We start from the raw sequence: 12,763 nt of genomic DNA on the forward strand, positions 1-12,763 counted from the left end.
CACGAAAATGAAGGACGACGATCCTCAACATCCAAACAACAACCGTCAGTGGAATTTCCGGTCCAATTCTGAGTATGTGAAGCCGTTTGTACCAGAGACTGTTTACGGTAAGTATCGTTAAAACCCTAGCTTCATTGTGCAAGAATGCTACAGGTTGAACAACATGCAATATAGAGAAATAAACTGTTAAAACCCTGTCATTTTATACTCTAATGTAAGTTTAATGTATGTGCAGATGGTTTTGAGAACTTTTTCAGCATAAAACTTCTTTATGGTGGTGTGTTTACTCCGTCACCAGGAAGAAAATACGCTTTTGGCAAAGCTGCTTATGCTGACTACTGCAACATTGAGGAATTTTCAGTGCATGAAATCGATTGGATGGTGAGAGATCTTCAACTATATGTTCCTGATGTGAAGTTCTATTACCATTTTAAGATTCCTGAGTTAGATTTAGATGTTGGATTATGTCCTTTAGGTAATGATGGTGATGTTAGGCTTTTGGCCAAATATGTTGCAAAAAACAAACTTATTAAGGTGTTTATAGAACATGGTGAAACCAAGGTTAAAAATTACTTTAGTCCGACACAATCGTCGAAGGTGGTTATTCAAGAATTAGAGAATGAGGGGGGTGCTGTTAATACCATTCAAAGGCCTAGAAGAAAGAAACTTAGGGTATCAAAAAATCTGTTACTTCAATGGAAAGATGTAACTGATGTAGAAGGTTCAGAGGCTGCTGATAAGGTAATTAATGATGTAACTGATGTTGAAGAGGGTAACACAGGTGGTGTAGAGACTGTTAATGCAGAGGGTAACACAGGTGGTGTAGAGGCTGTTGATAAGTTAAGTAATGAAGTTGTAAATGAAGGTGTAACTAATGAAGATGTAGAGGCTAATGTAGGTGGTGTAGAGGCCAATGTAGGTGGTGTAGAGGCCAATGTAGGTGGTGTAGAGGCCAATGTAGGTGGTGTAGAGGTTAATGTAGGTGGTGTAGAGGTTAATGTAGGTGGTGTAGAGGCTAATGTAGGTGTGGAGAATGCATCGTTCCATAACAGTTTTAGCTATGATTTTGACAATGCAAATTTCTCAACTGATTTTCCAATAGATGGTGTGTCTAGGCAAGCTGAGGGTGATGAGTCTGAGGTTGGTCAGTCTAAGCAAGCTGAGGGTGGTGAGTCTGAGGTTGGTCAGTCTAGGCAAGCTGAGGGTGGTGAGTCTGAGCATGTTGAGGGTGTTGAGGCAAGTGATGGTGCTGAGGCTGATGATGAATCAACTGAGGGTGATGATTCAGATGACAGTGACTTTGTAGAGGGGTTAGAGAGTATGGATGAGGCTGAGTATGACATGATGGACTATCATGCAAATGTTGACAGGGGTGTGGAGTTTATGGGAGCTGAAGTAGAGTCTGTTGGCAACCATGATGTGGATACCAGTGATGACTTATTAGATGATGAAAATCTAAGTTATGAGTCTTTTGACAGTTTGACTGATGAGGAAATGGAAGATTTCGAAACTAGGAGAAGTTTGAAATTAAGAGAGTTGAGGAGGAAAAAGAGGGTTGCACAATCAACATCCCAAGTGACCTTTTATGTGGGTCAGTTGTTTCCAACAGCCAAAGCGGCAAAAGACAAGATAAACAAACATGCAATTGAAACAAGGAGGTCACTGTCTTTTCTGAGAAATGATAAAAGAAGAATTAGGGTGGTTTGTGAGGGTAGATGTCCAATATTCACATGTGGGCCAAATCAAACTGGGCCCAGCCAAAGTGGGCCTGGTATCCATATACAATCTGCAAGTGGGCCTGGTATCCAAAAAGGCAAGGAATCTTCTGCAAGTGGGACAAAAAAGGGGTTTAAAAAGGGATTGGTAGAATGCAATGATAAAAGGAAGGGTAGGTTAAATAGTGTTGATTGTCCTTGGGTTTTGTACTTGTCTAGATTGAGTGATGAAGATGAGACTTGGGTGGTAAAGACTTACCAACCGGATCACAAGTGTCTCACATCCAGAAAAATACAGCCTTTCACTTCTACCTTCTTGGCTAAACAAGAGTTTGTGATGAATCAGATTGCAGCCAACCCTAATATTTCAGTAAGTAGGCTACAAGAAGAGCTTGGGAGGAAGTATGAGCTGTCTGTGACAAAAATGAAGGTATAAACCCTAATTTCTGCTTCTGTTTATTTTCTTTAATTATAAACCATTGACTAATTTTAAGTTGATTACAGGCTTTCAGGACAAAGCTCAAGGCCACCAAAAAGATTGAAGGGGACTTCAAAGTTCAGTATGCAAGCCTCAGGGACTATGTCATGGAACTGCACAGGACCAATCCAGGTACAACAGTTAAATTTGTTGTTGAGCCTGAGTGTAACCCACATGCACCCACAAGGATCTTCAAGAGGATTTACATTTGTTTGGGACCACTGAAAGAAGGGTTTAAAGAGTGTAGGAGGGAACTGTTGGGGTTAGATGGGGCATTTATGAAAGGCCCCTACCCTGGTCAGATGCTAACAGCAGTTGGTTTAGATCCCAACAATGGCATTTATCCTTTAGCTTATGGAATTGTTGAGGCTGAGAACAAAGACTCCTGGATCTGGTTCCTACAGTGTATTAAAGATGACTTGGATCTTCCAGATAATGCAAATTTCACCTTCATTTCTGACAGGCAAAAGGTATGGTATTAAATTCAGCAAGAGTCATTCAGCAATTAGCATAAGTCTGTTTTTTGTATGATTAATGTTTGAAATGTGATGAAACAGGGAATAATACCAGCCATAAGTCAGGTATTTCCAGCAGCTGAGCATAGATTTTGTGCAAGGCATATTTGGCAGAACATGAAACTTCAATGGAGAGGAGATGCCTTCAAGGATTGTCTTCAAAATGCATCCAAAGCTTATACAGTTCCAGATTTTGAAGCAAAAATGGAGGAGTTGAGGTTGTACAACATTGAAGCTTATAATTGGTTGGCAAGTATTCCACCCATTCACTGGAGCAGGTCTCATTTTACAGGTATATGCATACCAAAACTTATAACTGCTGTTTAACCTGTTTATTGATCATTCAGTTTGGCAATTTGATATACAGGTAGGGCACAATCTGATGTGGTGCTGAACAACATGTGTGAAGTCTTGAATGCAAGGACAGTCAATGGTCGAGACAAGCCTATAATTTCTGCTTTGGAGTTTGTCAGAGAGTATCTAATGCAGAGGATAGTGAATGTCATCAGGAAGATTCGGCAGACAAATGGTCCACTTACTCCTAGAGTTGCAAAGATCTTTGAAAACACAAAGAAATTAGCTGCAAATTATAATGTTAGGTGGAGTGGTGGGACAAAGTATCAAGTCAGTGGTAAGGTCACAGTGGATGGTGCTGCAACACATAAACAGTATGTTGTGGATGTTGTGGATAGGGTTTGCACTTGTAGAGAATGGGAAGTTTCAGGAATCCCTTGTAGGCATGCTGTGGCTGTCAATTGGGACATGGCAATGAATGGCCAAGAGGTTGGACCCCCAGAATCATGGGTTAATGAATGTTATTATCTTGAAACATGGAAGAGGGTTTACAGTCATACCATTGGTCCCATTAATGGTAGAGAATTATGGCCAAAATCACAGGTTCCAACCAACCTAACCCCACCTCTGCACCACACACCTATCGGCAGACCTAAGAAGAAAAGAAGGAAGGATACTGTGGAGTTGCAGGATGAAGTTGAAAGGGCTTCACAAGCAAGAAACAAGAGAAACAGGGCTGCTGAAGCTGATAACGAGCAGGCTGTGGTTGGTGGCAAATTCACAAGAAAATGGAAGTCCGTGAAGTGCCAGAAGTGTGGTGAAAAGGGCCACAACCAAAGAACTTGTGGAAGGACCAAAACAGTTGCCGGGCCGAAGAAAGGGAAGAAAGGTAAGAAGAAGAAAGATGGTAATCAACCTACTGAGGCTGGTGAGGGAGCTCCAACTGTTTAAGGGTTATGGTTCTTCGGGTTGTCGGGTTATGGTTTTTGGGTTGTCTTAAGGGTTATGGTTCTTTTGGGTTGTCTTAAAACAGTTATGCAGTCTTTTGTGTCTCTTTAACCTGTTAAAACACTATGACAATTATCATGTATGGTTGGATGTTTAATGTTCAGTCGTTTAAAGTTTATGGTTTGTAGTATTTTCTGTTTTACTTTCATGTTTGTGGTTTAAAGTTTGGACAAGTCATGTACAGGTTATTGTGTTCATTTGCAGCTCATGTTTGTGGTTTAAAGTTTGGACATGTCATGTACAGGTCATGCACAATGTCGTATGTGCAATGTACATTTTGCAGGAACATGTTATTATGTTCATTTATAGGAACAGCTCATGCACAATGTCATTTGTGCAATGTGCATTTTGTAGGAACAGGTTCATACACAATTTCGTTTCGCATAAGATTCGACCAATATGTTTTGCACAATTTCGTTTCGCATAAGATTCGACCAATATGTTTGCACAATACACTTTGCACAATACATAGTTACTTCCAAACAACCTGCTGGTCATTGAATGCTAACCATATTTCACCAAACACAGTTTTCCAACATTTAAGACATTGAATGCTAACCATATTTCACCAAAACAACCAACTTCATTGAATGTTATCCATACATCAGATTTTCAAAAACATTACAACATCCTTAACATTTAACACATTACAATATCCATACAAATGCATTCAAGCCTTAACATATATCCAAAACACAAACCCTAAAACTATCAAAAGAACCGTAATAATCTTGTTCTTCAGCCGATTCTTTTCCCGCATCTTGGCTAACTCAACATCAACTTGGTTTCTGTGTCTTAGAAGCCCTGGAATAATTGCCACTGCACGACTGCACATTGGTGGGTCCACCCACCCTATGAATCTTCCACAGTTGGGATTCTACAGAGAAAGACGAAAGGATCAAACCTTTTAAGCCCTAGACTATTAAAATCGCTAATAGTATACATTACCATGGTTGGACAGGAGTAGAATCGGCGACCAGGGTTGAGATCAGTCCATGACGTAACTATGATTGCATCTTGGCCACAATTGCAGAGAACCATGACGATGATGGATTCGAGGCTGCTGAGGAAGATGAACAATGGAGAAGACGATGGAATCGATGCTGTTGGTGGTTAGGTTTGTGGGAAAAAGGGTGTTATTTAATAGGCAGAGAAAACAATGAATGTAAACTGACCAAAATACCCCTCACGTGATATGCACGTGGGGTCACTTAACAGAGAAAAGTAACTGAAGTTAGACCCAGGGACTATCCGGGAACAAAAATCGAAAACTTGGGGACTATTCAGGTAGTTTTAGAAACTTGGGGACTATAGGTGAAAAAAGGTGAAACCACAGGGACTATCCGGGCATTTTTCTCTAAACAAAAATAAAATACATAAAAAGAAATTAAATTCAGCACGATTCTTTTAAAAGAGATGTCACCTCTCTTCACGTCGCAAACATGCACAATTGACAATTTTGTATTTTTAGACCACTATTTGAGTAAAAGTACATTTAAAGGTTATAAATCTATTGTTTCTTTACTTATTTCTTTAATTTGGCATTAATCATCTTTTCACTACTTATAAACCATTTCAACTTTTATTTATGCATCTAAATAATACTTTAATATTATAAGCAAACTATTTAAGATATTGATATCTAATATACCTTATCTTTGTTATGGATACTTTTAACTCGTTGCGATTAAAAGGAATTACAAAGGCAAACCTTTTTAATTAAGAAGGTCAGAGACAATGAATATGATGCTGACGCTTATTGAAGCTTATATGCAGAACTCTTTAAAACTTCGTTATTTTTTTGAAATTAAATTGAAAACTACATATTTTTTATTAACTAGAGTAGACTGTCTTTTTAGTCTCTGAGGTTTGGTCACTTTTACCACTTTAGTCCAAATCTTAAACATTTTAAATCTGGGTCCCTGTGATTTCACTTTTATTGCCATTTTGGTCCAAAAGTGAAATCAGCTGATATTTGTCTAATATAATCCTGTTATTTTGTCATTTTCATCAGGGGCAAAATAGTCAATATAATTTTATTATAACACATAACTAATTAAATTAATTAAATTAAATAACCTTGACCCTATAAAAGCATACTATCATCTTCATCCCCACCCCCCACCCCCCCCCCCCCAACCCAAACCTTAATCCATCATCTTCTCCAAACTTCATTCATTGGCAATCGTGCTGATCGACAAAGGTAGTTTTGAATGCTGTTTGATTGTTAATTGTTAGTTGTTCATTAATAATTGTTAATTCTACTATTATATGTTTGATTGAAAGTTTGAGATTAGGTTTAGATGTGTAGATAAACTGGTAAGGAATTAGTAAGTTACTATGTGATTAGAACTGAAAGAGAAAGGAGAGAAAGTTGGGTTGGGGCTCCACATGTACATACTATCATTGTCGATCAACACAGTTGCAGCAGGAGAATGGAGTTTGGAGAAGATGATGGAGTAGGGTTTGGGTTTTGGGGGAAAATGAAGATGATAAGTCTGCTTTTATAGGGTCAAGGTCAAAGGGTTATTTAATTTAACTAAATAATAAAATTATATTAACTATTTTGTCCCTAAGGAAAAAGGCAAAATAACAGGATTATATTAGACAAATATCAGCTGATTTCACTTTTGGACCAAAATAGCAATAAAAATGAAACCACAGGGACCCCGATTTAAAAGGTTTGAGATTTAAACTAAAGTGACAAAAATGACCAAACCTCATGAACCAAAATGACAGTTTACTCTATTACCTAATATAAAAATCTTTGATTAACTAAAATACAAATCTCCAAAATTTACCCCACTAAGATTTAATTTAACAATACAACATTCACTTTGCCCTAATTAATGATCACATATATCTTACCCTTATAAATGATCACATATACAATAATTAAGCATAATGCATCCAAAGTGAATAAAAACCACTTTTCACTAAACTTTTCCAACACAATGGCATCAAATATATGTATTCACACATGTTATTTAATTCTCTTAGACAATCCGTAATGGGCATGGTTTTTTCAAAATTTGCCACCAAACACGCTCAAACACGACTAACCCCCACCCCCGGGGAGTTTTTTGGCGTGATTTTCGAAAAATCCTTCCCCAGCATGATTTAAAACACGCCTTGCCCCCATTTGTTTGTCCAATCATCCTCCATCTTCTTATTCTTTATCCAATAAAATTTTTTTGATTGTTTTTATTTTATTTAATTATATTACATCTCATTTAACATAATGCCCCACATCCCCACTACACCCCTTTTGTAAAAACGCCTAATAATGTCCCATTACTGACTGGACTGCCACATAACGCAAAACACCCTAGTATAGGACATTATTCACCCCAACGACTACGCATGATGTTATCCTATAAATTAAAATCAAATACATATGTCAAATTAATAAAAAAGATGATGGAAACACTTTACACTTGCCAAATGCCAATCTTCCACTTAAAACAATTATTGAGAAAAGATTCCCACTCCCAAAATAAAACCCCACATAATAATTGACTTTTACTAAACAATAATTTCAATTAGCCATGCTTGAAGCCTTTCATATTATGAGACTTTTTATCACATCTGATTCCATTTCTTCACATCTTGTTCTTGTTCATGGCTTGTTAAACCAACAAAAACCACCATCTTCATGCACATTCATCTTCTTCTTCATCATCATATTCGCACTACACATATGATGTTTCTTAAGCTTTAAAGGCAAAGATACTCAAAAAAACTTCATTCAACATCTCTACATAGCTTTGACCCAATCTGGAATCCACACATTCAGGCATGACTATGAACTACCAACTGGCAATGACAGATATTTGGAAATAGCAATAGCAATCCAGAGTTTCTATTATTGTGTTTTAGAAAAACTATGCTTTTTCGGTCGGTATCATGATGAATTGGTGACAATATTGGACTGCAAGGAGTATAATGGGCGGGTAGTTCTTTCGGTTTACTACAACATTGACCCGCCTCAAATTCGTGAACAAACCATGACTTTTGGTTGTGGTTTTGGCAACTATGAGAAGGGTTTGGCTATGGACATCAAGAAAGTGTAAAGATGGCAGGCCAGGTTTGCCAAGGTTGCAAATTTATCTGGCTGGGACTTGTAAAACATCGCGAATGGGTAACACTGCGATTTTTATATATGCATTTTCGTTACAAATGTTTTACTACATTTGCTTTGACAAAAACTGCAGGCATGAAGCGAAGTTTATCGAAGAAATTGTCACGCATGTTCATAACATAGTAAAGCATAACAGACTACATATAGCACAAAGTATCCTGTGGGATTAGAATCTGTTGTTAAAAATGGTATTGTTGACCGGGTCAAATGAGGTCAAACTAGTTGGAATCTATGGAATGGGGGCATAGGCAAAACAACCAAAGCCAAAGCTTTCTACAATTCAAGTTTTCATTTGTTTGAAGGCAGTTGTTTCCTTGATCCAACGGTCTAGTTCGTTTGCAGGAGAAGTTTCTGAGCAACCCAATGGTCTAGTTCGTTTACAAGAGCAACGTCTTTTTAAAACACTCGAGGGTTTGATACTAAAGGTTCCAAATGAGCATATAGGGATCACTTTTCTTGAAAAAGACTGCGCCATAAACGAGTTCTTATTGTTCTTGACGAACAACAACAACCATACCCAGTGTAATCCCACGCATAGCCTATGCACAGACTGAAGCTATTTGTAGGGTTTCTTAACGATATAGACCAAAGCATTAAATAAGCATGATTCTATGAGGCTATTAAGTTGGCATGCTTTCCGAAAACCAGATCCTATTGTGAAATATTGGAATCTATCAGAGGAAACTGTGCATTATAGTAACGGTCCGCCATTAGCTCTTGAGGTTGTAGGTGCTTCTTTGCTAGGACAAACCTCAAAAGAAATATAGATTAGTACTATACAGAAACTGAGAAAAATTCCTCCCCACCAGATACTAAAAAAGCTTAGGATAAAGCTTTGATACACTGGAAGATGATAACATAAAGGATATTTTTCTTGATATAGTGTGTTTTTTCATTTGAATGAACAAATATTACGCGGTTGATATATTTGATTGACAAATGCCTATTGAGAATTATGAAAAATTAAGCTAATAATGCACGATTTAGTGACGGATATGGGAAGGGAAGTTGTCCGTGAACAATTTCCTTGTGAACCTGGGAAGCGTAGCCGAATTTGGTTTCATGAAGATGCAAGCCGAGTTTTATCAAAAGAAGAGGTAAGAATAAGAATTTACATGTTTATGGTGTATTGATGCTAAATGTTTATGTTCTAACTTCTAAAAGGGTGCTCTAACAAATGGATCAACCTGAGTTGTATTTTACCTCAAACTGATTGAATAAAATAAATAGCTAAAAAGAAAACGGGTTAAACAAGTTGAGAGTCAAACCTCCTAAATTCTTTTATTCAAAGATTTAGATCCCTACTTCAAAAAGTGTTATAATTTAATTATTTATAAAATACAGATAAGAAAGTGAATGCAACCATTTGCGACACGCACTAGACCTTACCCATTATGGCCATTGGCCTGTACTAAAAAACGACCCATTTCAACCTGAATCGACAACCCAATCCGCCCATCTTGCCACCTCTAGCCCTTGTATTTAATCATAACTATTGTATGAATATTTTCTTAAATTTGCCTAACAGGGTCCAAAAGCAATTGAAGGTCTTGTCCTAAACCAACCAAAGACATCGCATCTAAATACCCAAACATTTGCAATTATGCAAAAGTTAAGGTTGCTACCAATATCAACCATGTCCACCTCCATTGTCCATTAGAATCTTTGCCAACCGATTTGCGTCCTAGAAAACTAATTGCTCTTGACATGCAACCCAGTAATCTCAAAACATGGAATGCATCGCATGAAGAGATATTAATATCCCGATTTAAATTTCGGATACTGTGAGAACTTGAAAAGTCTTCCAAAAAGCATTTGCAACTTAAGATCGCTAGACGCTTATATCTCGACTAATGCACATATTATGGGAGGAGGGGTGGTTCACTAGTGATAGATTCTATCACTCTCATTGTCCAATAAAATCATGCCATGTCATCAACCAAATTTCTATCACTAGTGATAGAAATGTAGGAGGGGTGAAATCACTAGTGATGGAATTCTATCACTCCCAATTTTTTTAATTTTCATTTTAAAATTAGAAATTAAAAATAAAACACTAAATTATAAATTTCATTAAACTTTAAAAATAAATCACATAGCCAAATTTCATTAAACATTAAACTTTATAAATTTCGCTCGAACCTTGGGTCTTACGTGATTTTTTTTCGTACCCGAACCTCTTTTTTTCGAACCCCCACCTCTCTTGCTTGAACCTTCCATGTGTATTGTAAAATTATTTAGATTGAGATGTAAAATTTTGGAGTTGAATTGGATAGTTTTTTATGATTTATTTGAGTGGGGGAATGATTTATATAAAAAAGCCTCTCAAAATATTACCCCCAAACGGTAATATTTGTGCCAAACGGTCAAAATATTCAAAATATTCAAACGGTCATTTCTTTGTTCAACGCGTTATCTGTTCCACGCGTTGATGTTATAACGCGTTATAGCAATGGAGGCGGCGGTGTAGCGTGGTGTTATCACGCGTTGTAGGGGTGGTATAACGGACCACCCCGTGTCCTCTTAAGACGATTTACCAGGTTGTAGGTAATATGGAATCCTTACAGGAGCTTCATGCTCCTAGAACCGCAATCAGCAAATTACCTGATTCATTTGGACTTCTAAAACAACTTAGAAATATTTTCTTTAGCTCGTAGTTATAGACGATCTTGAAAGCTAAACGTGAGTTTTCATTCTTTCCGTTTCAAATATTTCATAAACTAAATCAAAGATTAAGTTTCTGCCACCACCAACTGTTTCTACTTTGAGTTTAATAATAGACATAGATCTTATTGACAGTAATTTGTCTGATGCTGATATTCCACATGATCTTTCTCTACTATCATCACTCAACTGTGTAGTCTTCAGCACCTTTGGTTGAATGATTGTGTATTGATACAGTCAATTATAGAATTTACTCCAAAGTCTAATAACACTAGATGTAAGTAAACTGTCTTTTGTTGGAAAGACTACCATCAAACTTGAAATACCTGAAATGTTTGGTTGTCTTACAAGTTACAAGGTCTATAGAACATCAAGTCCATAAAAGAGATTTATATAGAAGGCTGCATTAATCTCACAACTAGTTTAGAAGAAAGCATATTTCAGGTCTCTCTCTATCTCTATAGTCTATCTATATGTATATCTAGGGGAGGGTTTTAGGCATAACTATGTTTTTTTTTAGAACAAAAAGACAAAATAAATCATTCATTTTATTGAATCTTAAAAAAAAATCGAATATAAGAAAATGGTAGAAATAGAATGTTTCATTTCTCTTGAAATAAAACAAACATATACGAAAGTTTGGTTTATCTATAGAACCTAGCTACACATATAGAAGTCATGTGTAGGTTATATTATATATTCTTATGTTCTCCTTAAAGTTAAAGGGAACAAAATGCAATCTCCGCCATTAGATGAAGATGAAATTAAATCCTGACTTTTATAATTCAGAAAAAGAAGAGGAGGTTTTTTTTGTTCACTTTGACTTTCTCATACTAAACTAGTTTAATGTTGGAAATTTAGTGAAAATGAGTTTTTCACTAAATATTTTGGACATCAATAATTATATTTATATCTGTGTGGTATAAATAATAATTAGTGGGTTTGTGTTCTATGTGGTGAGAGGATCATAATAATGAATCAAACTATGTCTAAAATGGAGTTAAGATGAATAGAATATCGATGCTCGAAGTTGGTGATTGAAGTGATTTTTTCTAAACTTTGGTGACTCTAGTATAAATTCATCTTTGTAATAAATTGGTGGTTTTATGACTTTTAATCTCTATTCAAGAGTCACGATGTAAGTTTTGCTATGTCTTATTATTTTATTTAATATGACATTAACATGTCATGAATGTAAATTAATCATTTTGACTCATAATAAATTACTAGACTCATAATGAAGGTTTTTATGGTTATAATTATCTTTAAACAATAGTAATTAAATATGAAGTTTTAGTTTTGAGTATAAATGGAACTTATGACTCTTTGATGGATGAGAAGAAAGAAAATAGAGAATAATGAGATGAAAGAAATATACTAGAGAAAATTATGCACAAAGTTTATAGAATTTAGAGAGGAGTACTCTCTAATTTTTCCACCATCACCAACTTATTATTATTTTCCTACGTAAATTAGAACACTATGATACCCGGTGCTATCTCGGGCGCGAGTGCCATCTCCGGCAGTACACATACTGTTCCGGTTGTTGTACCCTGGAAGACAGAACCGTCTGAGAGGAGGCGCGGAATCTGTTTTAAGGGAAGCGTGTTGAACACGTGCCTCAACCAAAACCGTCAACAATTTTGCTTGTCTTGCAGCGGAGTTTCGATCTCGTAGGTGCGGTTGAAGTTTTCAAATACATTGGCTTTGAATCAAGATTGGTACAATTTAGTTGTATTTTATATTCGTTTATTTAGTTTTGTAACCGGTATTGTACTAGTCGAATTTCCCACAAATAACGAGAGTCTCGTTATTATATTTATTTTATTAATATTTTTTTAATAAAATGTGAACCTAGTTCCTACATTTAATACCCGTCCGGTGGACGGGTTACGCTAATAACATAACAAACAAAGATAATGTATATTGATGGTGTTTGGGTTTGCTT

At 36.4% G+C, this 12,763-nt stretch overlaps 1 protein-coding gene across 1 annotated transcript; it reads left to right on the forward strand.

Annotated features, from left to right (window-relative positions):
- The first annotated feature begins 7 nt into the window (after nucleotides 1-7).
- LOC110869748 lies at nucleotides 8-4,128 on the forward strand. Its single transcript, XM_022118973.2, has 5 exons — nucleotides 8-107; nucleotides 236-2,145; nucleotides 2,220-2,663; nucleotides 2,751-3,000; nucleotides 3,076-4,128. The coding sequence occupies exons 1-5, from the start codon at nucleotides 8-10 to the stop codon at nucleotides 3,951-3,953; spliced, it is 3,582 nt and encodes a 1,193-aa protein (XP_021974665.1). The 3' UTR covers nucleotides 3,954-4,128.
- The last annotated feature ends 8,635 nt before the right edge of the window (nucleotides 4,129-12,763 follow it).

This window comes from Helianthus annuus, chromosome 8, assembly GCF_002127325.2.
Source record: "Helianthus annuus cultivar XRQ/B chromosome 8, HanXRQr2.0-SUNRISE, whole genome shotgun sequence".
Lineage (NCBI taxonomy): Eukaryota > Viridiplantae > Streptophyta > Magnoliopsida > Asterales > Asteraceae > Helianthus > Helianthus annuus.

Coding starts and splice junctions, on each gene's coding strand:
- LOC110869748 (XM_022118973.2), top strand. CDS start 8: ATGAAGGACGACGATCCTCAACATCCAAACAACAACCGTCAGTGGAAT. Junction 2,664..2,750: donor TCATTTCTGACAGGCAAAAG/GTATGGTATTAA, acceptor GTGATGAAACAG/GGAATAATACCAGCCATAAG. Junction 3,001..3,075: donor GAGCAGGTCTCATTTTACAG/GTATATGCATAC, acceptor TTTGATATACAG/GTAGGGCACAATCTGATGTG.